The sequence below is a fragment of the Physeter macrocephalus genome, chromosome 14 (genome assembly GCF_002837175.3).
Source record: "Physeter macrocephalus isolate SW-GA chromosome 14, ASM283717v5, whole genome shotgun sequence".
Lineage (NCBI taxonomy): Eukaryota > Metazoa > Chordata > Mammalia > Artiodactyla > Physeteridae > Physeter > Physeter macrocephalus.
In genome coordinates this window covers 12126788-12152387 of record NC_041227.1, presented here as the reverse complement: position 1 = coordinate 12152387, position 25600 = coordinate 12126788, and the positions used below count along the sequence as shown (strand labels likewise).

Below are 25600 nucleotides of genomic sequence, written 5' to 3'. Positions count from 1 at the left end.
AATCTGAAAGGCCCCTCTATTTGCCCTCTTGTGATACATTCTGTCCTGGGGAAGCACTAAGATACAGGGCAGGGTGTGGTAATAACACCAGCAAATGCTTACTGAGGACTTACTGTGTGCCAGGCACTGTACTAAGTGCCTTGTTTGTACTGACTCATTTATCCCTCACAACAATACTATGAACCCATTTTACACATGAAGAGACTGAAGCACAGAGAAGTCAAGAAACTTGCTAAGGTCACACAGCCAATAAGTGGGAGAACTGGGGTTTGAGCACTGGCCATCTGGCTCCAGAGTCCATGCTCTTCACCAATGACAGTTTTGGAAGACAGGACAGCTCAGGGCCAACACAGACTTCCAACTCATAGGGTGCTGTTCCTGGGGTCATGACCCTGGGGCCAAGCACCTCCTGCTGTCCTGGTCAGATGTCTCCCTGGCCTGGGATCCTTCTAGCCCAGGAGTCCCAGGCTCAAATGCTGCTAAGGGCCAGGCAGGTAACATAAGGTGCATGAAGCAGACCCCAGGCCACAGGGCATGGTGGGATCCATGTGGACTGGAAGGCACCCCTCCCCCACCTAAAGAAGGTGGCCACCACTCATCTCCAGCTAAGTGTGAAAGCGGAATTGCAGGCCTGTTATTGCCAGATCTTCTGATTGTTCAAGAACAGCCAGAAATCTAGACTTTTATGTGGGGTCTCAGATTATAAATGCTGGCAGCAGATTCACATTTTTTAATGCTGTAGCATCAAAGATTACCTGGGGGCCGAAGTCTGATCAGGACCCACCCACTCCCCCAACTTGTAACCTGGTTAATAAACAAAAGGAACTGAACTACATCCACAATTTTGGAAGCTGAGAAGGAACAAGTTCAGCCTTCTTAGCTTCCTGACTCTGCAAGGAAGCCCCAGGCACCCCAAATCAGCAGTTCCTTGATCAAGTGTGTACTGTCCCAGGGCCTTGCCCAGGGCAGGACACAGCTGAGAAAGGGACACTAGCTCTTCCTGTCCTCTCCCTGGGCCTGGAGAGACGTGGGGCACGGAGATGGACCCGTTTCTGATCCTTCCACATTCCACATCAAGAACCAAAGGCCACAAAACCTCCACATTACAGCCTTCCCTGCCCAACTGACCTTCCACGTATCTCTGAATGTTGTCCACCAGGGTCTTGATGGAATTGGGGAGGTTCCAGGGGTCCTCCTGGATGCTGATCTGGATCAAGCTGCGGCCACGAATTGTACACTCCTCTTTCTGTTTGAACTCTGGGGCAGAAAGTAACATGAGGGCAGGAAAGGGACAATTAGATAGCTTTGGGAAATGGTGGCACAAAGGTCTCTGTACCATCACTAGATTCCAAGGCTCAGAATCTTAGGTCAAGGATGCTGGCAGGACTCTAGGGTACTGTCTGGTCCATGGAAGGCAAATACATGGTAAGTGTGCTACGAATTCATAGTATCACACTCATGGAAGACATTGCTGATCAATCTCAGCACTCCTTCCTGCTCGTCTGAGGCTGTGACTCCTCACAGGTGCAACAAATCCAATGCAGACATCACAATTAATCAGGGCATTCTTGTCTCCTAAGCCTGGATGTAGTCACGGAAGGATTCTCGGGTACAACCTCCTCACAGCCACAACCAATCGAGCTGGCACATGAGTTGTAACCTAGCGTAACCTTTTCCCTACACAGAGGAGGAAGTCCAGGCACAGAGTGGAAAAGTGACTTGCCTCAAGTCACAAAGCAGGGTAGTGACAGAAAAGGGACTTGAACCTGGCCCCAGACAAGCAAACACAGGTCCGCGCTCCTTTGGCCTCTTCCCTGCTACAAAGTCCCTGGTTTCTGAGATATTTGTGGTTTTGTTTCCTCTGAGTTTGACATTTCTTCTTTCTAAGGTCCATCTCAAGGAGAGATGATCCTGAGACAGCAGGAGTGAGAGCTGAGCTAGGGCACCCCAACTCCTCACCACTTCCGACCCTCACTTAGGAGCAACTGCCTGTTTCTTTTCCTATCTCCTGAACTCTACTGGAAGCTCCTTGAGGTCAGAGGCAGCGTCACTTTCATCTAATGGGCCCCAGGGCCCAGCACAAGGCCTGACACAAGCTGGTTCTTGGAAATTATTGACTGGATGTATGAATGCATGGATGCATGGAGTAGACAGATGGGTGGATGAGTGGGTAGGTGGATGGGTGGATGGATGGATGGATAGAAGAATGGATGATGGATGATGGATGGATGGATAGATGGATAGATGGATGGATGGATGGATGGACAGATGGGTGGATAAATAGGTGGGTGGATGGGTAAATGGGAGGAGAAGTAAATAGAAGGACATATAAGTCAATCTTTTTCTCTCAATCATTTCAAGAAGAAGGTCTCAATTTGGTGCTGGTAAGTCCTTACCACTTCTTTAACTCACTGATCCCCCTCGGGAATAAAGAACAAAGAGCTCTGGGCAGGCAACAGCGCCTAACTACAGTACAGTGACATTTTCTGTTGCTGTTTCCATTGGATTTATCATTATTTTATGACATTTTATACTGGTTTTCCATTTATGGGGAGTTAAATAAGTTCCTTTCAAGACTGAATTTTTTAAAGGGAGACACTTTGATCTATCAATAATACGGGCAGCAAATGAATATGGTTTAAAAAATGTAAAGATGTTGGCAGATACTATGAATATGTCTAAAACGATGAAGGGGCTGGGGGTGTCTGAGGTTTGGCAAATTGTGCTCCAGTCCTTCCCCTCATGTTATAAACAGGCAGACGGACGCCCAGAAAAGCTCAGGGACCAGCCCAGAGGTCCACACACTTTTTCTGTAAAGAGTCAGATAGGAACTGATTTAGGCTTTGCAGGGCATACAGTCCCTGTCACATATTCTTTCTTTCTTTTGTTCCGTTTTGACAATCCATTATAAATGAAAAATCATTCTCAGCTCACAGTCTGTATAAAAACAGGCCATGGGCTGGATTTGGCCCACGGGCTGAACCTGCTGACTGCCCCTGGACTGACCCACGGCCATTCAACAGGTGAGGGGCAAAGCTGAGAACGTGGCCCAGGTGGCCTGCCGCCTGTCCAGCACACGTCACCCATTGCAGCCTGTCTCCCTGACGGATGCTGGATGTCATCCCTCGCCCTGCCTGGGGACTCTTCTCTGCTCACCTTGTAAGCTGTGGTCCATGGGGAAATGCCTCGTCTCTTCAAAAGCTCTGCTCATGACTGGCCCCTTGAGGAGTGCATGGATAGAGTCCACCTGGGTGGCGGGAAGCTCTGGGTTAGTTCGGCCCACAGGGCCCACCAAGTTGCAGGGACCCATTACTCATAGCCCCTGCCCCAGCTCCTGGCTTATGGGTTCTTACCAGGGGTGATGGGAAGAACTCAAGGTCAGGCCGGGGTTGGGACAAAGGTGCTACCTGGTTAAAGAGGTGCTCCAGGCAGCCGTGAAGCTTGTCCTGCTTGTCTGACGGGATCCTCATGTCACAGGGCAGCTCGTCCCCTTGCAGAAGGAAGAAGCCACAGCCATCAACTATTCCCGCCCCATCTCACACTTTCCCAGCCTCTTTCTCAAGAAAGCAATGTAGCTACAGAGCTCCAAAACCCACAGTGGACTTGGAGTCTGGTAGACCCAGGTCCTCGCTGTGTGACCCTGCACAAATCACTTGACCTCTCTGCATCTCGGTTTCTTCATCTGCAAAATGGGCAACAGGAACTAAAACATTACACAATTGTAAGTCAATGTTATTAGTGTTCACTCTGCAGACGAGGAGACAGAAAGCCAGAGATAAGGAACCGGACCCCAGGCTCCTGATTCATCCGCCAGCCATTTCATTTAAATCAGCTGCCACATGTAAGCGCCTTCCTAAAACCTTCCCAGGGATAGTTTTTGCAGCTGAATATCTTATGTGATGAAATATTTATCTAAAGTTCAGAAATATCTCTGATTTCACTTGAGCTTCTTTTTCTTCTATTAAACTGAAGTATAATTAAAATTAAATTTTTATGCACAGATACTACCTCTGGAAGGACACATAGGGCAGTAGTGACAGTGGGAACTTGGGAACCGGAAGGCCGGGTAACAGGGTGGGAGGGAGGTCTGTCACCACCCACCCTCTCATGTCTTCTGAATTATGAACCATGTGGATGTCTGTCCTATTCACAAAATAAAATTTTTAAAGGCTGAAATCAATAAAACTAAAATAAAAACAAATTTCAGTCTTTCAGTAAAAGTTCCAAGTAACATAGAATCTAATTTATAAAATCTTATTTATGTCTGTCTGTCCCTCCAGCCGTCCACCCACATTTCTCCACATCTGTGCAGAAATACGTGTTCACCAGCAATCCCCAAATATAATCAATAGTCATTTCCGGGGGAGAGGTTGAGATTCTGACTTATTTTCATGTACTTCTTTTGAACTTTCCTGTGTCATTTGAATTTGTGGTTTGAGCGTGTGTCATTCACGGAAACCATCAGGTCGCCCTCTTTTAGTAGCGTTGGAGAGCTCACCACAACACGTAACTGCATCGTGTATGTTTTTATTTGTCCCGTGTCCGTGGCATTCACGGAGAACGTGAGGGCCGGATCTTTGTCTTTTCATTCACTGCTGTGGTCCCAGCACATAACCGGCGCGCAGTAAATGTTTGCTCAAGGACTGAAGGGAAACCACTACCACACCATGCAAAGTAATAGAAGACAATATAACATAGAGTAAAGCATAACAAAATAAAAATAAACAAAACAGAGTCGCGCTGGGCGGCCCCTCTCCTGGAGCACGATCCTCTGCACTCACCAGACCCCATCTCGTCGCTGCCCAGGTAGGAGCTGTTACTTCTCACGCTGGTGTAGGACAGGACGGAGTCCCGATTACTGTTACACTCACTGCAAAGCAGCAGAGACGAAGGCATGAGTCACCCTGCCACTCACAGCCTCTGGTCCCAGCACCCGGAACCCACTTTCTGGAGTGTAGACAAAACCCTTGGGTGGACGACTGGCCCAGAGAAGGCACCACGGGCCAACCGCCAGAGCCACAGACGGGCAGGGTTGACCTGGTGCGTTTTCTAGGTCTGATGCTGGGGAAACATTTTCAGGCCTCGGTACAGAAGTGGTAGGTGGACGATGAATCATTTTCGTTTGGGCGTAACTCCTGTCACTGTCTTCGTGGGACAGCCTTGTTCCTGGACACACCTGCATTCGCCACACTTGGGGACATGGTTCCATGTTTTGTCTCCCCAGCCTGGCTAGAAACCTCCTAAGAACAAGGACTGTGTTTGCTTGGCTTGTATCCCAGGAACTCAGAAGGTATGGGGAATCAAAAACCACAACCCTGAAATTCTTTCCTTCACCTTTCTGACAATTAAAGGAAAAATCGGAGGACCCAAAAATGTCAGAATGGAAACCCAGAGAGATGGAGAGATCTTGGTCTGTGGACAAGAGGCTCCAAGAACACACGGTACCCAGTCAGCCAGACCATCTCCTAATACAGACAGCAAGAAACACTGACCAATCCGGTCCCTTGAAGACTGAAAGGATATAAAAGCTGGGAGGATGGGGCCCAAGGCCTTTCTTGCCAAATTCTATCAGTTCTGTATTCCACCCACGAACAACTGAAGTGCCCCTCCAAGATTCTACTTTAACCACAATGGTCAGATGTTTTATAACCGTTCACTGGAGGCTATGGTGCTTGTTTATTTGTGGTAAGGAATTCCATTCACTCACTCTATGGTTTATTACAGGAAATTGGGGTTTTAGTCTATTTAACCCACTAATTAAAACTTCACTGATCTTGTTACTAATTAACTTAACCAGGAGAAAACAATTCAGATCCTCCCAGTCAGCAGGGAAAAAAAATGGTCTTACTCCCTGGATCAAGCAAAAATAGTGTTTGTTGCAGAAACCAGAGGTCTTATGTTGATTTTAAAACACATTGCAGATCTTGACTTTTCCTTGGACCACATTCCATCAACGTGTGTGGAGTGGAACCAAGGCAGAAAGGATGGGTGGTGTCCACCAGGGGACGGGCCCTGCAACATTAGTGCAGGGCAGGGGAGCCGAAGGGGGCGTCTGGGGCGTGCTGTGGGGCTCAGCCTAACCTCCCAGAACCACATGGCTAGGCAACAGCGCCCCCTCCCACTGCTTCCTGGGAAATGTCCTCTGATTCTGACTTTCGCACGTCGGGGCCTCAACTGTGCCACTGGCCATTCACACCAAACCCCACGAGATGCCCCAGCTTGCCCCACCTGTAGGAGTCCCGGTAGCTCATGGTGTCATGACCCGAGTCCTCCTGATCCTCCTCAGACACCTTGAAGCACACTTTCTTGCTGCCCCCGTGGTCGGTCCTGTCCATCTCGCTCTCTTCGCTGACCAGTTGGGGGGATGAGGCCTCCTCGGCCAAGGGCGGATCGCAGGACCCACCCGAGGTGGGCTCCGTGATGGTGGACAGCAGCCTGCAGGAGCAAAGACTTTGAACTTAAAGGCAGAGGCCCGTGGCTCCACTTGCCCCCATGGAGGCCCCAGGCAAGGCTCTGACCTCAGGCCTCACCTTTGATCCTAAGCAGGGGGAGCCATCAAATGCTCTGTGTCCCTTCCCTGAAAATCCCACCAGCAGGACTTCCCTGGTGGCGCAGTGGTTAAGAATCTGCCTGCCAGTGCAGGGGACATGGGTTCGATCCCTGGTCTGGGAAGATCCCACATGCCGCGGAGCAACTAAGCCCGTGCGCCACAACTACTGAGCCTGAGCTCTAGACCCCGCGAGCCACAACCACTGAGCCCTTATGCCACGACTACTGAAGCCCGCGCGCCTAGAGCCCGTGCTGTAACAAGAGAAGCAACAGCAACGAGAAGCCTGTGCACCGCAACGAAGAGTAGCCCCCGCTGCCCACAGCTAGAGAAAGCCCGCGCAGCAACGAAGACCCAACGCAGCCAAAAATAAATAAATAAATAAACAAATAAATAAGAAAATCCCACTAGCAACTCTGCAGATGTGAATACATTGTCCCTCCTGTAGGGGGCGTGACATACAGATACTCTTTATTTCACAGCCAAGCTACACCCAGGCTCCAGAGAAAAGAAGGCAACTGGGAAACGTGGTCTATAAGGGCCATATGGTCTCAGTTACAACTATACACTCAACTCTGCTGCTGTACTGTGACAGCACCATAGACAACATGTAAAGAAATGGGCATGGCTGTGTTCCAATAAACCTTTATTTTTTTTAAAAAAAAAGCAGTGGGCTGGATTTGGCCCATAGGCCCTAGTGTGTCAATCCCTGGCATAGAGTATAATTGTTAAGACTATAGGTTTTTAAGACAGACCCCAGGTTCAAATCCCGATGCTACCATTTCCTAGTTCAGAGACCTAAAGCTAATTATTAAACCTCTCTTGAGACTCAGTTTCCTCATCTGGAGTAATATCACTATCTATGTCCTAAGCTGCTGTAAAGATTAAGGGAGTTAAAATATGTAAAGTGCTTACAAGAGTGTCTGGTGCCTTGTAAGTGATCAGTAAACCCTGGCTGATATAATCCTACTACATCTCAATGAGGTCAGTATTATGATTAGCCCCATTTTAACAGGGCCTTGCCTAAGGTCACACAGCTAATAAGTAGCAGGGCCAGGATCAAACCCAGGCCTCCTGCCTCCAGACCCTACATTATTTTTCCTATTCTCATTGACAATTTCTATCATACACAAAAGGAGAGGGACCAGTACGATGGACCCCAGGGAACCAGCTGCCAGCTTCAACAGTGGCAGCTCAGGATCCACTTTTCTTTCCTCCATCTTTCCTGTTGCTTTTTCTGGAGTGTTTAAAACAAACCTAAGAAATCATGTAATTTCCCCTATAAACACTTCCATATGTGTCTCTAGCACATAAGGATTTATTTTTAAAGCAACGGTTCTCAACTGAGGGTGCTTTCTGTCCCCCACTCCCCCACCCCAGGAAACGGCTAGCAATTTAGCAAGTTTCCTCAGGTGCAAACATTTAGCAACGTCCAGAGACATTTTTAGTTGTCACAACTGAAGCAGGACAGGGAGGGGTGGGCTAGCTACTGGCATCCAAGGAGTAGAGGCCAGGAATGCCACTAAGTACCCCGCAACAAAGAATTATCGGGCCCAAAATGTCAACAGTACTGAGGCTGGGAAACGCTGTTGTAAACATAAGCAGTCACTATTACCACACCTAACAAAATCAATCATTCCATAACACCATCTAGTTCCCAGTCCACGGGGTCCCTGATGCTCCCCAAAGTGTCTTCTCACAGACGGTATGTTAGAAACAGAACCCGAACCAGGTCCAGACACTGTATTTGGTTGATGTGTCTCTCAAGTCTCTTCTCTAACAGTTCCTCCTCCCCCTCCCTGTACCTGCTTCCCCTCCAATCATTTATTTGTTAAAGAAACTGGTCATCTGTCATCTAGAATCACCCACCCTCTGAATTTAGCCAACTGCGTCCCTGAGGTGGCATTTCATCCTCCCTTCAAACCCAGTCCTCTAGCTGAGTAGTGAGACCTAGAACTTTGATCAGAGAACAGTGCGACTTGTGTTGGCAAGAACGCTTTGTAGGTGGTGCGGTGTGTGTGTCCTGCTGCTTTGCACCAAAAGGGACATCACGTCTAGCCGTCTCTCTTTCTGCAACATTAAAATGATAAAATTCCCCCCAAACCTCTCAACAAATAGTTTGAGCCTCTACTGATGATGCTGCCTACATCCATCCTTTCATTAGATCAGTGGTTCTCAATCAGGGGTGATTTTGCCCCCCAGAGGGCATCTGACAATGTCTGAAGACATTTGTGATTGTCACAACTGGGGAAGGGGGTGCTAATGGCAGCTAGTGGGTAGAAGCCAGGGATACCACTAATAGCCTATAATGTACAGGACAGCCCCCAACTCAGAAGAATGATCCTACCCAGAATGTTGACGCTGCTGATGTTGAGAGATCCTGACCCCGACACTCGGGCCATTCCCTTCTGGGCCTAGGGCTCACCTGTTGATCTGGGTAACATACTGCTTCATCTCCTTCAGGGCCACATCCAGTCTGGTAAAGAGCTGCAGGTAGGCATCCTGGATCTCACGGTCCTCCTGCTTGAGTAGGAAGCTCAAACCCCGGTCCTCCTGGCCAAGGGTTCCAATGGCTGACCCAAAGCTGCTGTTGTTGGGACCCTGGCTTTGGGGGTCCCCGTCCACAGCAGGTAGGCACTTCCAGGATGGGGCAGCCATGGTGGTGATGCAGTGCTGCGTGTAGGACATGGGGTTCAGGTGACCTACAGTGGAGGGAGGGAGGGTTCACTTGGAAACAGCCCCCAGACACCCACAAGCCACTTAGACAGAGGTATACAAACTCATTTTAAGGATCCCAATGAATGAGAAATATTTCTCTTTTATTTATTTTTTATTTATTTATTTTTTTTTTTGCGGTACGCGGGCCTCTCACTGTCGTGGCCTCTCCCATCGCGCAGCACAGGCTCCAGAAGCACAGGCTCAGAGGCCATGGCTCACGGGCCCAGCCGCTCTGCGGCATGTGGGATCTTCCCGGACCGGGGCACGAACCCGTGTCCCCTGCATCGGCAGGCGGACTCTCAACCACCGCGCCACCAGGGAAGCCCTATTTCTCTTTTAAATATTCTTTTTAATACATTAAATTACTTCAATAAGAAAGTTTCAGTTTGGTGTTAATATGCTTTTAACTACTGTGATTTTCTTCCTGCCTGGAATGTAGACATGATGGCTGGTCCTCCAGCAGCCATTCTATAAACCATAAGGCATCCTTCAGGATAAAAGCAACGTCTATAGAGATGGTGGCACAGAAAGACAGAAGGAGCCTGGATCCCTGATGACCATGGAGCTATCATTCCAGCTCTGGACTGCTGGCCTTCAGACATGCTTCTGTTTAAGTATCTGTAGTGTGAGATCTGGACACAGTTTTTGACAGACACACACAGTTACCTTGCTCTGGGTCAAGGCCGATGAGGGAGGGTTTGCGACCAAAGCGGATGCTGAAGGACCTGCCAACCGAGGTAGTAGTCTTGGGGTAGGACACTTCCATGAGGTTGACGTGGCAATTGGTGGGGCAAAAGTCCAGGCCACAAAGCGGATGGGGTTCCAGGGGTGCTTGTTTGAAGGGCGGGCTGACCCTGCTCTTTAGCTGAGCTGCAAACTGAGAAAGGTAGGGGACATGGAGTCGTGATACAGGGGTCTGGAAATTCTGGCCCACCACCAGTACCCACTTTATCCTGGCCTAGGTCAGACAATCCAAAATTGGACAAAATGTCAATAGTTCCAAATGGAAAAGTAAATTCCCCTGCAGTGCCTTTTACTGGACCCAGATTTCAGGGAAGGCCTGGAGAAATGTGAGGCCTCCAAGTACCTACCCACGTTCATTTCTCCATTTTAGCTGCACCTGAGCTGTCCTTGAGGAACATCTCTCCCTGACCCACAGTCCGTGAGGTTCAGGTAAGGCTACCTCCCCATCCTTGCAGAGACTGGTACAGGCCTAGGCAAAGGGCCCAAGCCAAGCCAACAAAAGCTCTCTTCGAGTTCCTTTTCTACTGGGGTTGCTAAGGCTAGAGCCATTGGGGGCCATTTTGTCACCACATGACAAGGAACTGCCTGAGAGCAAAGCCAATACAGAAAAATAAAGTCAAGAGAAAGAGAGGGGCCCTGTTCTTGTAATAGTGTGATATTTGTTTGAGTGCCTAGACACAACCATGCCTGAAGCTCACCTCTGGATGCTTCAGTAATATAAACCAATAAATTCTCCTGTTTGTTTAAGCTAAATTGGGTTGGGTTTTAACATTTACAACCAAAATACCCCGAGTTGAGACCCTGTAGGGTGCAGGCACCTCCTGGTATAAGGCGATCCTCTGGCCGATGCTCTCCAGCTTGGTGTCACAGATGTTGCGGAACTCATAGTGGGACATGGTCCTTATGTTGTTGCTCAGGGCCATAAGCCGCCCACAGTTCTGCACAAAGACACTGTCATCGGTGGCAAAGGCCTCAAGGACCTGCAGAAATATTAACAGCTACTGAGCACTCGCTGTGCACCTGGGAGGGTCTTAACGGGTTTATCTGGGGGTGACTACTATATGCCTCATAATACGTGTGTGAGGTCAGCTCTATTACTGGCCCATTTAGCAGATGAGTAAACTGAGGCTAAGGGCTAACAAGTCAGTCTCCTAAGCCCCACAGCTACCGAGTGGAGAGGGAGGAACTAGGATGCAGGGCTCCAGGTTAACTCTGAGGACATGGGAATCAGGCTGCCCCACCCCCCAGGGCAGGGCAGCACCCAGCAAGACCTTGGCAGTGAGGCCGAAGCAGCCACGGGGCTCCACGATCTTCTCCAGCACGTGGCACTTGATGCCTGCTGTGCTCACATACTCGTACACCACGCCATGCTCCAGGTGCACGTTGTCCACCGTCAGGCTGACCACAGGGCTGTCCTCGTGCAGGCTCAGCTGGGGACCCAGGGACAGCAGGGGGAAGGCTGGAAGCCAGAGGGACAGGCAACCCTGAGGAGGGGGCACCACCCCACACCAAGCCAGCCTCCTGACCCAGCACCGCAGATGGCTTGTGTTGGACGGATGGGGGGGACTAAAGTGCTGCAGCTCTGTTCATTTTTGCCAGCCCGCTATCGTTCACCCCTTGTTCTAGAAGATTGTCCTTCTAGGAATCTACCCTTGAGCCCCTTTCTCAGTCTATGTGGCTCAGAAAAGGGCCCCCCCCAACCACACCCTCCCCCAGAGGCAAAGGCCTGGCCAATCAGCATGTTTGATTTCCTCTATTCATAGTGATTGGTTCAGGAGTGAGCATGTGACCCAAGCTGAGTCAATGAGAATAAAGTCTGGCACTTTTGTTGGATCTACAAAGAGAAGGAGACATTCTCTTTTTCAACTGGATTCCAAGTTACGAGAGCCACCAGGTGGGAAAAACAGCATGTAAGAGGGAAACCAACACAGAGGGAGCAGAGCTGAGAACTGGAGAAAAAGAAAGAGCCTCCTCACTACATAAAGTGCTGGACTGAGCCAGACCTGAAGCTTGTTGACCCTACTCAGACTTTTTAGTTTGCTGAGCCAATGTTTTTATGCAGCTCAGTTTCAGTCCTGATTAATATGGGCCCAGAGAGGCTGGGACTCCTCAGAGCCACACAGCTAGGTAGTGATGTATCTAAGGAGAAAGTAGACACTTTATTGGAGTGAACTGCTTTCCTCCCCACCTGCTCCAAAGAGGACCTCTCAACACACACCCCATCACTCTTTCTCCCCTCACCCTCATACTGTGTCACCACTTGTCAGTTTTTTTTGTTCTTTTGTTCACTGTCTGGCTCCCCTCACATCAGTGTCCTGAGGGCAGGGACCCTGTCTGCCTTGCTCACTCGTGTCTCCCCAGCTCCTAGAACAGAACCTGGCACATAGTAGGTGCTTCTACTTGTTGAACAGAAGAGTAGAAACCGCCAACTCCTCTCAGCATGGTTTACGGTCATCATCAGGGGTCGCCCACATGTTGGGGAAGGAGGCCCACAGCCCTTTCCTCTCAGAGGGGCACAAACTGAGCTCACACCTGCCAGCTGGCCTATCCCCCCTCCCCATCAGCCTGTCCCCTTTAGGAGCCCCCTGCCAGGCTGTGGGTGTTTCAGCAGTGCGGGACAGCTCCCCAGCCAACCCCATAAACCCTGGTTCTTTTTTGACCCCAAAGTCACCAGCCAGGAGCCCAGAGCTGTTGGACACAGAGGCACCCAAAGCCCCTGGTCTACCCATGGCGTCTGCCCCCACCCCCAGCCCAGCAGAAGTACGGGGCAGAGTCCAGAGAAGCAACCGGAGAGGAGGGGCTATTATTCAAACTACAAGTATTCACTCAGCGCCTACTATGCGCCAGGCACAGTTCAAGGCTCGGAGCATACAGCAAGGAATAAAACAAACAAAATTCCTGCCCTCGGGGAGCTTACGCTAGTGGGGAAAACAGAGAAAAGCAATAAATAACTGTATGATATATGTCAACTAATACACATGGTGAAGAAAAATAAAACAGGATAAGGAGACACTGAGGGACAGAAAGGGCTTATTTAATTACAGGCACTCAAGGTGGCCTCTCTGAGGAGGTGACATTTGAGCAGAGAGCTGAGTGAGGTGAGGAGCATGAGGTAAGAAGTACTCAGGGGGAGAGCATTCCAGGTGGAGGGAACTGCAAGTGCAAAGGCCCTGGGGCAGGAGTCCATTTGGTATTTAAGAACAAGAGGCCGGAGTGGATGGAGCAACGAGGGCAAGTGGGAAGTGATGAGAGGTGAGGCTGGGGAGCAAGGCTGGGCCTGGAAGACCATGACAAGGACTTGGTCTTTGCCCTGCATAGGGTGGAAGCCACTGGAAGGTTCTGTTCTATTTTTTGAGACTAGCCTACAGGAGGAGAGGTAAGGCAGGGCAGGGAGAAGAGTGAGCAGGCTACTACAATAGTCCTGGTGAGAAATGATGGTGGCTCGGACCAGGCAGCGATGGAGGTGGTGATTCTGGTTGCAAGGGGAAGGTACAGGCAATGAGCCTGGATGCTGAAAGCAAGGTGGCGGGATACAGGAGAAAGAACAGTCAGGGAGAACTCTGAGTTTGGGGTCTGAGAATCTGGAAGGATGGAGAGGGGACCCTGAGGTGAGGAACAGGCTTCAGAGGAAGGTCAGGAGTTCAATTTTGGCCATGATGCCTGTTAGACATCCGGAGATGTCAGGTAGAATGACAGGTCTGGGGGTCCAGGGCTGAGGCTGGGCAGAGAGAAAAACATGGGACCTCATGGTGGACAGACTAACAACAGCCCCTGGGGCTTCCCTGGTGGCGCACTGGTTAAGAATCTGCCTGCCGATGCAGGGGACACGGGTTCGAGCCCTGGTCCGGGAAGATCCCACATGCCGCAGAGCAACTAAGTCTGTGTACCACAACTACTGAGCCTGCACTCTAGAGTCCACGAGCCACAACTACTGAAGCCCGCGTGCCTAGAGTCCGTGCTCCGCAACAAGAGAAGTCACTGCAATGAGAAGCCCGCGCACCGCGACAAAGAGTAGCCCCCGCTCGCCGCAACTAGAGAAAGCCCGCGCGGCGCAACTAGAGAAAGCCTGCGCACAGCAACAAAGACCAAACGCAGCCAAAAATAAAATAAAGAAATTTATAAAACAAAACAAAACACTGCAACAAAATATTAAAAAAAAAGAATAACAACCCCTAAAAAAAACACCCACATCCCATCCCTGGGCCCTGTGCGTACGCTATGTTACCTGGCAAGGAGGAATTGGGGTTGCAGCTGGAAATAGGGCTGCTAATCAGCTGACTTTACAGTAAGATTATTCCAGATGATCCAGGTGAACCCAGTGTAATCACAAGGGTTCTCAAATGGGGAAGATGGAATCAGGAGAGTTAGAATTAGGGAGATGGCAGTGTGAGAAGGACACAGGCCAACACTGCTGGCTCTGAAGATGGAGGAAGGGGGCCACGAGCCAAGCTTCTAGAACCTGAAACAGGCAAGTGAATGGATTCTCCCACAGAGCCACAGAAAGGAATGCAGCCCTGCTGACACCTTGATTATAGCCTGGTGAGTCTCATTTCGGACTCCTGACCTCCAGAACTGTAACATAATAAACGTGTGTTGTTTTAAACCACCAGGTTTGCGGTAGTTTGTTACAGCAGCAGTCAGAGACTAACACAGAACCCATGGCGTCGAGATGGACTGGATGGGACTGGGAGGAGTGTGGACACAGAGGAGGACCCAGTCCCTGCTGGCATCTCCGTCACACGGCCCACCTGTCCTGTTACCTGAGTTGGACTGGTCTTCCTCTCGGGCCCCCTCGCCACTAGGGTCCTCGCTGGGGGCCTCCCGGGCCTCCTGGGCATCCTCGTGGGTGTGGTAGACCCACTGGTACAGGCCCTGTGCAGGGAGCAGAGTAAGAGGGGCGGCCACGACGCCAGGAGCCCAGGGAGGAAGGGAAGGGGCCAAGGTGCACACTGTTCCCTAATTCCAAAGCTCAGGCTTTTAGCCTGTCGGCTACACCACCTTCAGAGAGCCCTCCCAGACTTCACTCTGGAACCTTCCTGAGGGACCTGCAGTCACACTCAGCCCTCACTGTCTATAGTCTATGCTCCACACAGAAGCCAGGGAAGGAGGAGCCTTAGGAAATGTAAGTCAGCTCCATGGGAGCAGAAACCTTGTCTCTCCCGTGGCCCCAGGGCCTCGAAACATGCCAGGCACACAGCAGGTGCTCAATAAACACTTATTAAATGAACCAATGAATTAGGATCACCCTCCACAGAACTCTGATTCCCAACCCAAGGATAACATCAATTTTTTACCGCTGACGTGACTATTTGCCCAACGTGCCCATGTGGTAAGAAAAGAGGGTCTTATCACACCCATTTCACAGCTGTGAAAACTGAGGCCATGAGGTTTAGGAAGCGAAGAGGTCCTAGAGCCCAAGCCCAGCTCAGCCCTTCCAGGTAGGCAGCCCCACCCCACCCAAAACGCTGTGGTGCCTTCAGGCTTTTCCCCAGAGAAGGGAACGTGGTCCTCAGCCCCTACCCCAATGAGCAGGGCTTCCCTGATCCCCTTAGCTGCCAGGTGGCTCACCAGGGCCTCTTCTCGGTGGCTCCGGAAAGCCTGGAAGTGCTCCAGGACATCTGGGGCTCCATCGTTCATCACGTTGTTGCCATTGACCTTCAGGATGCACTGGCCAGCACAGAGGCCTGCGGCCACAGCCTCAGAGCCTAAGGGGGACAAGAGTGCTCGAGGCTGGATGCCAGGCAAAGAGAGCCCGGGGCAGTGCCAGGCAAGGGCAAGTAACCAGAGGAACCTGTCCCCCACCGCACCCGCCACCCCAACTCCCCCAAATGCCACCTCCATCCCCCGCACCCTGTGGCCACTCTCCACCCCATGCCAGTGGGCAGGACAGGGACTGGCATTCCCATTTCGCAGAAGAAGAGACTGAGGTTCAGAGAAGTAGCAGCTAGCCCAAGGTCACGCAGCAAGGGAGGCTGGACTTGAACCCAGAAACGTTTCACTCTAGAGCTTCATCTCCTTTAAAGTCCCACTACAACCCACGATACTGGGGCCAGGATCAGCCCCATTTTGCAGACAGGCAGACAGAGGCTCGGAGAGGCGAAATGACTCTCTCAAGGTCACGTGCCTAGGATAAGGCAGGTTTCGAATCCAGGTCTACCAGACTCTAAGGGCATGTTTTCTCAACTATACCACAACTCCCAAACTGCAGGGCTTGGACCCCAGGGTTTTGTGTGGTTAATATGAAGGGTCTAGAAATGCAAGTGAATGTCAAGGTTTGTACACAGGAAAAAATCAGGCCTGCATGGCGTGATGGGGACAAGTACAGGCCTGGACCCCAGGAGCCCGGGTTCAAATTCTGGCTCTGTCATTGACCAACTGTGTGACCTCAGGCAAGTTCCATAACCTCTCTGTGCCTTGGCTGCCTCATCTGTAAAATGAAGACACTAATAATATCTACTCATAGGGTTCTTGAGAGATTCGGTGAGTTGAAACATGTTAAACATTTAGCCCCGTGCCTGGCTCTTAGTAAGGACTCAAGAAATATCAGCTGTCTTACTATTTTTGCCTAGTTTGCCTATAAACACCTATTCTGCTCTAAGGCAGGGTTTCTCACCTCGACACTACTGACAATCTGGGCTGCATAATTCTCTGTTGTGGGGAGCTGTCCTGGGCACTGTAGGATTGTTCAGCACCATCCCTGGTCTCTACCCATGAGATGCCAGTAGCACCCGCACCCCAAGTTATAACAACCAAAGATGCCTCCAGACATTGTCAGATGTCACTGGAGAGTGAAACTGCCCCCAGTTGAGAACCACTGCTTTAGGGATACATGAAATTAAAATCTACTTTAAGATATTAACAAATTCTCAGTAGCTTTCTATCGTGACGTGCATTTTCGATCAATACATATTAAAAGTACAACTATGACCACAAGAGCGGGCAATGAATGTTTAAACTTTAAAAACGGGGCCCTCAGATGCAAAGAGGGCCGGGAACCCCGTATCTCAGGCCAGTTTGGTTTCATCTCCTGGACAGAGTAACCTCTTAAACAGCACACAAGGAGAAGGCAATAAGAAATCAGAGGTCTCAAACTGCTGGCCTATGGGCTGGATCTATCTGGCCACAGAAGTGTAACCAAATTCCTATTTCTGGTTTCTTTAAAAAAATCAAATCTGGCAGGAGGAGGTCCACATTCCTGCCTGGCAATAATGAGCTTCAGCCGAAGAAAAACTGCCCCTTTTCTAGTGAACATGTATTTTTCTCACTTTGCCATAGTTCTCACCACTCCCTAGTGCCTTCATTTTAGTTGCCCATTTGTAACTGCCTGACCCCCCTCCACAAGCGTTTGCAAGCCTTGGCTTCAAGCAAAGAAGGTAAGTGCTAATGGTGCACTAAGAGGCACAGGCCTGGACGTAATGGTTTGGGCGCCTCTGAGCTCCTTCCACACACACACACAGACCCATCTCCCAAAGCTCCCCTCTCCATCTCTTAGGCTCCCGCTCACCTCTCCCCACAGCATAGACGTACGGCGGGGCAGCTCCACGGATCTGGAAGCACAGAGCCTCTGGATGATCGGGGACTTTGACGATCCTGCACCAGGCAAAAGCAGCCATAAGGCAAAGCAGCACCACTCCCGACAGCCCAGGGGGTCACCCTGGGAGCCCCTGCCCCCCAGGCTTTTGGGAAACCAAACCCCAAATAGCAGCAGCACCGCGCTGTCCAAATGTATAGGGAAACCTCGTCTAACCAAAGCCCACGGCAGCAGGATCTTTGATTGATCAGAACCAGCTGGTCCACCCTTGGAGATTCGGTCCATGCACAGAAATTCCCACTCACCCTCCTACCCCTTCTCCATCATTCTCTTGGTGAGAGGAGGCCTCGTGGCAGCCAGACCAGCACCTTGGCCAGTGAACATTTTATTCACTAATCACAGATTTGGGATCGTGACAAGTGACCCAGCACATCCTGGTGCTGACTCTGGAAAAATGCCCACGTGTCCTCCAGAGAGCATGATTTGAAAGCCCAGGTGTTGGCCATTCTGCGGTGGGTCACCAGGGCAGAGTGGGCAACACCTTCCCAGGGTCATACAGGAGGTGTCATTAATCCAGGGGCTTCCCTACCAAGGGCGTGCCCCCTGCATCGGGCCTTGGATCGTCCCCACCTGCCAGATAAAGCCGTCCTGAGAGCCTGTTCTCAAACCCCAGGCATTTCTGGAACTTGAAGCAGGAACGTTCCACCTTGGTGATTTCTGACACTTCTACATACCAACCAAACTATCAATCATTTTCCCTAAATTGACACATCTTTTTACCGAAATAATCCTATTTAAAACTTTCCATCACTCTCATCAATAGAAAACCGGGAGCATCTGCCTTAAATAGAAGGGAGAAGCGAAAACCAAATCCACAGGTTATAAAATAGAAAATGCTTCTCCCTGTACCTATATCTGGTACCCAACCACTTCTCACCACCCCACCATTGCCACGCAGGGCTGGGCCACCAGCCTCCTTACCACTCCCCCTGCTTCTACCTCTGCCCCTGACAATCTAGTCTCCACCTTCAGCCAGAGAGATTCGGCCAGAACCTACATCAGATCGTGCCGCCCCTCTGCTCAGAACCTTCCAGTAGCTCCATGGTCCTTACCGTGGGCACAGGCCCTATAGGGCCTGGCTGACCTCATTGCCCAGCCCTCTTTCTCACTCACTCTCCTCCAGCCCCATCAGCTTCCTCATTGTTCTTCAAACACACCAGCCACAGTTCCACCCCAGGGCCTTTGCACTCGCTGTTTCCTCTGCCTGGAACCCTCCTCCTCCAGAAGTCCCCTTGACTCGCTCCCTTACCTCCTTCAGGTCTTCACCTCAGTTCTCAGTGGCATCTCCCTGACCACCACCCCTCCACACAGCCCATCTCCTGTCCCAGCTTTATATATTGGTCCACACTCACTACTACCTGAACTACCTGGCTCAGTATGTCTCTTACTTTTCTGCTTGTTTTTTTGTCTGTCTCCTGCTCTACCCTCCAAACAGACTGAGATCCACGAGGATAGAAATGATTCTATCCAGACGGGGCTGCATCCTCAGAGCCTGAAACACCAGTGGGCACACAGCAGGCACTCAAACATCTGTCGACTGAACAAAGGCAGCAGCACTGTGTCACGTGCCTCTGCAGAAGGAGCCCGAACCACGGGGAATGGGGACGGCTCGGGCCCCCACCAACATCTCTAGGACTCGGGCAACTCCTCAAGCTGAGAGGAAGGTCACCAGACACGCCACCCGGGGGGACACTCACTCTTTGGCCTTGGTGGCTACCAGGAGACGCAGCGGGCGGCGGGAACAGAAAGACTGGCTGAGGATGGACTCCACCTCTGCGAAGGGCCGCAGGAACACCAGGTCCTCGTTGACGGAGTAGATCTTCCTCCCCACCTGCAGGCCGGCCATCTGGGCAGGGGTGGAGCGGGAGACAAGCACACCAGGTAACTGGCCCCTCCCCTCCCTTCTCCTCCTCACTAAGGAGCCTTGAATGCATTCAGGCAGCACAGAGCCGGCACCAGGCACCAAGCACGACCAGCGGGAGCCCCCCAGGGCAACCCCGCTCCCCTCTGTGGTAAGCAGTTAGGGCGCCAGGGAGACCCGTTCTGGCCAACGAGCTATGGAGGGAGGCCTACAGGGGGCGCTAACGGGAAAGACGCTTTTCCCCTGAGGAGGAGCTGTCAGTCCGCCCATGCTTCCCGCCCAGCCGTGTGATGGCACGAGGCATGGACCTTGGGCGGCCACCTTGTGACCACGAGGGCTTGGCCAGGAAAGTCAAAGAGACATCGACCCCGAACCAAGACACAACCGCCTCCTTCTCACTGCTTATGTTATTAGAAAAATGAAGCCCCACGGTTCCTGCCACCGTGAGGCCAGCATGTGGCTACTTGCAGCCGTACACATTGCTAATCCCTACGAGGAAGCAACCAGAGCACCTGGACAAAGCGGCAGGTGCCTCTCTCCCACCCACCTGCACACCCCCTGGGAACAGCTGAGAGGACCCGGGGCTGAATCCTTGGCTGTCCTCCTCCAGACCTGGTATCCATGTCACAGCAACCCCGGATATTTTTTCCATAATCGGAGCTGATTCAGACCCTTGGGTCGTTTTCATGCACCACCCCGTACGGTCAGCAGGGGGAGCTGGTGGCACATGCTGGGAGGGCAGCCCCAAGCCGTCGGTTCTGCAGACAAGACCGCCCCACACTCAGTTTCCCCACCAGGGCAATGAACAAGGAGGGACCACTGACATCCCAGGGCTTTCTGAGCTGGCCTGCTTCAAGAAACGAGGAGAGATGCCCCACTTTCCCATCCGCACCCAGCCCGAGCCAGGGTGGCCCCTCTGAGCGGCCTCACCTCCGCCAGAGAGCCCCTCTGGACCGACTTCACCACCACGGCCTTGTTCTTCTCCTCGATGTCGAAGCCATAGTCGTCCTCCTGGGGCAGGATCTAGGGTCCGAGGCAGGAGAGATGGTGAGGCAGGGAGGGGGGCCTGGAGCCAACCCCACCTTGGCCCCCATGGTGAGAACCGTGATCCTGCCAGCTCTTCATGCCCCAGATCTACTCAGGGTACAGACTGGGGGGGTGGGGTGCGGCAGGATGGATTTAAACACTAGCAGCACCAGGACACAGAAGATGCTCAACACGTATCTGTCACGTGAAGACCCGCCACTGGGCTCGTGCTTCAGCCTGGTGCTGACCACATGTATTTGTTTACTTTTCATTGCCTGTCTCCCCTTCCTCTCCCCAACCTGAGGACAGAGCCTCCTTATTTATGCCCCACTGTCTCCCCATCTGCTGGCATACAGTAGGTGCTCAATAACAACTTACTGGCTTAATGAATAAAACAGATCCAAAGGTGTCCACCCACCAAGAACTTGGGGACAGGAAGGGTGTTTAGGGAGGAGTCATCCCTCCCCATCACAGGATGACAGGCAGGTTGGTGGGTTCAGTGGGGGGTGGTCAGTGGTGGTGGGGACACAGGGAAATGCATTTATTCATTCAATAAATATTTGCTGAGCTGCTGCCTATTATATGGGCCAGGTACTTTACTGTTCCAGAAACAGCACTGAACAAGACAGACGGTTCCTGCCCTTGTGCAGCTGACTATCTAATGGGGGAGACAGACTACAAACAAAGAAAGAACTACAGAATGTGGTGCAGGGAGTGTATGTAGTTTGAATTAAAACAAATGACTTAAAGGGACAGGACGTGGTGTGGCAGCGGGGCCAGAGAAGGTGATATCTGAGCTGAGAACTGAATGAAGTGAGGAACAGAAGTTTATAAAGGGTGGAGAAAAGTGCTTCAGGCGGAGGGAACAGCATGTGCAAAGGCCCTGAGTCAGGCTCCAAAGTACTGGAGGATAAGAAAGAAGATCAGGGTGGCTGGAGTGGCTGGGGTGGGTGGGATGAGGAAGGGGAGAGCACAGGAGATGAAGCTGGAGAGGCATGATGAGTCTTGAAGACCATGGTGAGAGACTGGATTTATCCTAAGTGTGATGGGGAGCACTGGAGGGCTTTGTTGTGCAATAAACTGGAATTGGAACAGCAGCCCCCATAAGTACTACAGGAAAGAAGTTAATGGAGCTGCCTTCCCATCAGGTGGACTTCGGCCTCAACTCTGGCAATGACAGGAGACCTAACCTCTCCAAGCCTCTCTCCCAGTTGCCTGCTGTGGGGCCAGGCCTTAAGATGGAGGCTGTTGCTCACCAGTGGGAGAGAAACAGGATTTGGTGGGCTAGTCTAGTAAAATATCTGAACAGGCTGGTAAATGTTCTACCTTAACTGCAAGGCTATTTACAGCAACTGAACAAGGACAGGGTAACAGCCCAGAAGATACAAGGTTCTGGTGTGCAGGAGGAGTCATTTCAGGAGGCCATCCTCCCTGCACAAGGCTAGGCTGGGGTGTGAGGCAGACAAGGGGAGATGGGAAGGAAAAGAAAAGGAGCCCAGCGAGCCCAATCTCATCTGTCAAGAGGGTAGTCTGTCCAGTAAAGGAACCTGGCCTCTGGGCAGTGTTGCCAGCCACCACCTAGAATCCCCCATACTCTTGGGTATTCCAAGTTGACCTCAACTTCTCCAGCCATAACCTGAAGGTTGCCCAGTTCCCGGGCCCGCAGGCGGGTCTGGGAAGGAAGATGCAGCAGCACAGCTCTGCTCCTACCAGCAGGCGCTTGGCCAGAATGTTCTCCACCAGCTTGAAGTCACTGCGAAGCTGTTTGTTCTTGCTGCTGGTTCCCTCCATCTCCTCGTCTGAGTGGAAACGGAAGTACTGGGACTCATCCTTGAACTCGCTCTTCTCCAGCACTGTGAACCCACAGACATGCAAGCACAAGGTCAGGCTCACACAGGAAGCTTTCAGGAGCATCTGCCAACTGGCAGCCACGGGCCGGAACCAGCCCCTGGACAAGTTTGGTTTGGCCAGCACGGTGCTCTATTAAGTAAAATCCTGTGCCAATACTAACATATTAGGATAGTCATCATAAAAGCCTGGCTTTCTGACTTCCCTTGAAAAATCTGAACTCGCCCCACCTGCTATAAAGGCATATTACAAAGCCATGGTAACAAAACCTGTGTGGAACCACAGCAGAAGCAGATTAAAAGCCAGCAGAAGAGAACGGCAATCACGTAAGAGGACACTGTGTTTATGGGAACTCAGCATGTGACGGATGATGAACGATCACGTGGAGTATTCCACAGATGGCATGGGGAAAACTGACTCACGGGAAAAAAATTAAAACCGGATCCCTACCTCATACCCTATATAACAATAAACTCCTTTTGGATTAAAGACCTAAATAGGAACAGAAAAGCTAAAGCTCACCTAACAAAATGCAGGAGAATATCTCTGTCCTACAGCAGAAAAGGAGTTCACATACAAGACGCCCCAAAAAGCACTACGATAAAATTAAGGACTCCCACTCAGTAGGAAGGCCATAGGCAGGCCACAGATTCAAAACTAACTGTACTGTCTAAAACCAACAAAGAATAAATACCTAGAATATACAGGAAACTCCAACAAATCAACCAGAGAAAGCTGGGAAACTCAGAGATAAAAGGGCAAAGGATATGAATGGGCAATTAACATATGGGAAAATCTAAGCAAGGCAGCAATTATATGAAAAGGAACTCACCCTCTGATCATCAGAAAGAGACCACAGTGAAACCCTTTAGACCAGGGACTAACACACTCAGTCCCTGTGGGCCAAATGTGGCCCACTCCTGCTTTTTATAAATAAAGTTTTATTGGGACACAGCCACACCCATTTATTTACATATTGTCTGGGGATGCTTTGGGGCCACAATGACAGAATTAAATAATTGCAAGAGACTGTATGGTCCACAAAATCTAAAATATTTACTATCTGGGCCTTTACAGAAAAAGTCTTCTGACCTCTGTTCTACGACAAGGCAGGAAAATGAATAAAAAGAACCAGTAACAATCAGCATGTGATGTGGTCCCTGTGGCTTACAATTTAACGAAATACCTTCTCGTGCAGGGCACGCCGGGGATACAGGCTTAAGTTCACTTACTCCGCAGACAAAGAAGGACCTGCTGCACCCCTTTTAAAGATAGGAAGACTGAAGCCCAGAGGAGCTAAATAAACTGCCCAAGGTCACAGAGCCCAGGCTCCTCCTCTTCACCATACTGCCCAGCCTGGCCTGATAGATGGGGGCGAGGACAAATTAAATAAAGGGGAGACATCGAGGCAGTCATCTGAAGTCAGCAGGCCCCTGAAAGAAGGACAAGCAGCTGCCTTAGCTTCGCGATGTCCCCGCCATCCCCGAAGATCTTTGGTGACATGAAAAGTATCAGGAGCCCTTCCTTCCCAATTCCTTTCTTTCCCGGAACAGCTAGCTGTTTGTGAGCACCGTTCTCAGGCCACCTCTATTACCTCCTTGGAGACAACAGACACACAAATTGCTGCTTTCCCCAGAGCTGGGAGCCAGGCCCCAGGAGGCCGGCTGGCTTCCCCTCCACTGTAAACACGAGGCTAAAAGACTCAGGGAGTGGGAAGAGGAAGCACCGTGTTGTGTCTCGTGTCTCGGCTGAAATATGTGGGGAAACATCTGGAATCCCGGAGTCCGGGAGCTCAGCCAGGTGAGAGCCAACCACTCCGAACTTCCAGTCGAGGCCACTGGCCAGGCTTCGTGAGACTGGCACAGATCCACGTTCAAATCCCTGCCCGGCCCCTCCCAACTTCATGGCCGTTTAGCCTCTCTGAGCCTCAGGTTCCTCATCTGTGGGGATAATTAACAGCACCAACTTCCCGGGGTGGCTGCGAGGATTAAATGGTGAGCCTCAGTTTCCCTGTATGTGCCTAAGGCACTGGACCGCTGGCCTCTGGGTCCCTCCCCGGGGACACCTCAGAGCCCCGGGAGCTCGGGTCGGACACCAAGGGAGGGGTCACACAGGCCCCGCCCCACGCTCCACCCTGCACCCTAACCTGCATTCTGCAGCGGCCACAACCCTAGGATCTGGCCCTTTCCTCTTTCAGCCTATCTTTGAGTTCGTGGCAGGAACAAGGGAGCAAGGGCCGCGCCCTGCAATTTGTCTCCCTGAGTGACCCTGAGGGTGTTGCTGTTACCCGGGGCCACCCCCTCCACAATGTCCTCAGCCAGCCGCCTTCCCGAAATAGTAGCTGGGGTGGACCCCTAATTACTCTCACCCACAAATGAGAGGCTCTGCCCAGCTGACGGGAGGGGGGGATGGAGCTGCGAGGGCCCCCCGCAGGGAACAGAGCGGCTTTCGGGAATGACCGAGGCTGCCGGGCTCCCGACCTGCCCCAGGGTGAGTCCCAACCCCACAGAGCCGTGGCCACGCTGAGCTCAGACGGGAAGGGAAAGATGGGGAAACTGAGGCCGGGGAGGAGCAGGGCTTTGCCGGCAGTCCGCCGAGTCAGGCCCCAAACCGGGCCTGCCAGCTACGAGGCAGGGGGCAGATCCAATGACCTGTCACCCCAGGGGCGCCTCTCTCTCCCTGCTGAAGGGAGAGTAAATCCAGCAGCTAGACCAGGGGTAGAAAACTTGTTTTTCTAAATGAAGTTTTACTGGCTCAGAGTCACACCCACTTGTTTACACATCCCCCTGCAGCTGCTTTTAGGCTACAGGGGCAGAGCTGGGCTGTGACAGAGATCGCATGGCCTTCAAGGACTAAGATATTTACTGTTTGACCCTCTGCGGACAGAGTTTGCCAACCCCTGAGCTGGAGCACAGAGCAGATGCTGGGAGGAGGAATGCAGAAGCCCTGCCCGAGTCTCAGGCCTCCGCTGCCACCACGTGCATCCAAGCAGCAGGGTCCCTCCTCTGGACTACGACAGCCGCCTTCTCCCTGGCCTCCCTGCTTCCGCCCTCACCCTCACGGACACTCTCCACAGGCAGCCAGAGGGGCCTGTAAGGAGCCCAGGCAGGCACGCCCTTCCTCTGCTCAGAACCCTCCCAGGACGCCCTCCTCACATGCTCATATAGTCCAGAAAATGGACTTATGTACTGTCGTGTGATGCACACACGCGCGTACAGGCACACGGGGGCAAGACTTGCACCCATCTTGCTCACCCCGGTCCCCA

The 25600-nt window shown here is 51.6% G+C and overlaps 1 protein-coding gene across 3 annotated transcripts in view; it reads right to left on the bottom strand.

Moving 5' to 3' along the window:
* Positions 1 to 25600, bottom strand: part of PREX1 (phosphatidylinositol-3,4,5-trisphosphate dependent Rac exchange factor 1) — a 266015-nt gene that overhangs the window by 71281 nt on the left and 169134 nt on the right. For 2 of the 3 annotated variants that reach the window (XM_024128382.3, XM_028499708.2), the window contains 15 exons: positions 22198 to 22340; positions 20392 to 20484; positions 19298 to 19446; positions 17514 to 17599; positions 15578 to 15714; positions 14770 to 14881; positions 11281 to 11468; positions 10828 to 10989; positions 9932 to 10142; positions 8973 to 9249; positions 6229 to 6435; positions 4782 to 4870; positions 3408 to 3490; positions 3157 to 3247; positions 1129 to 1257 (listed from right to left, as the gene is read on the bottom strand). In XM_024128382.3, the coding sequence (XP_023984150.1) occupies positions 1129 to 1257; positions 3157 to 3247; positions 3408 to 3490; positions 4782 to 4870; positions 6229 to 6435; positions 8973 to 9249; positions 9932 to 10142; positions 10828 to 10989; positions 11281 to 11468; positions 14770 to 14881; positions 15578 to 15714; positions 17514 to 17599; positions 19298 to 19446; positions 20392 to 20484; positions 22198 to 22340 (2157 nt within the window). Of the gene's footprint in view, positions 1 to 1128; positions 1258 to 3156; positions 3248 to 3353; positions 3491 to 4781; positions 4871 to 6228; positions 6436 to 8972; positions 9250 to 9931; positions 10143 to 10827; positions 10990 to 11280; positions 11469 to 14769; positions 14882 to 15577; positions 15715 to 17513; positions 17600 to 19297; positions 19447 to 20391; positions 20485 to 22197; positions 22341 to 25600 lie in introns of all 3 variants that reach the window. The other variant, XM_055090353.1, reaches the window with a different exon arrangement.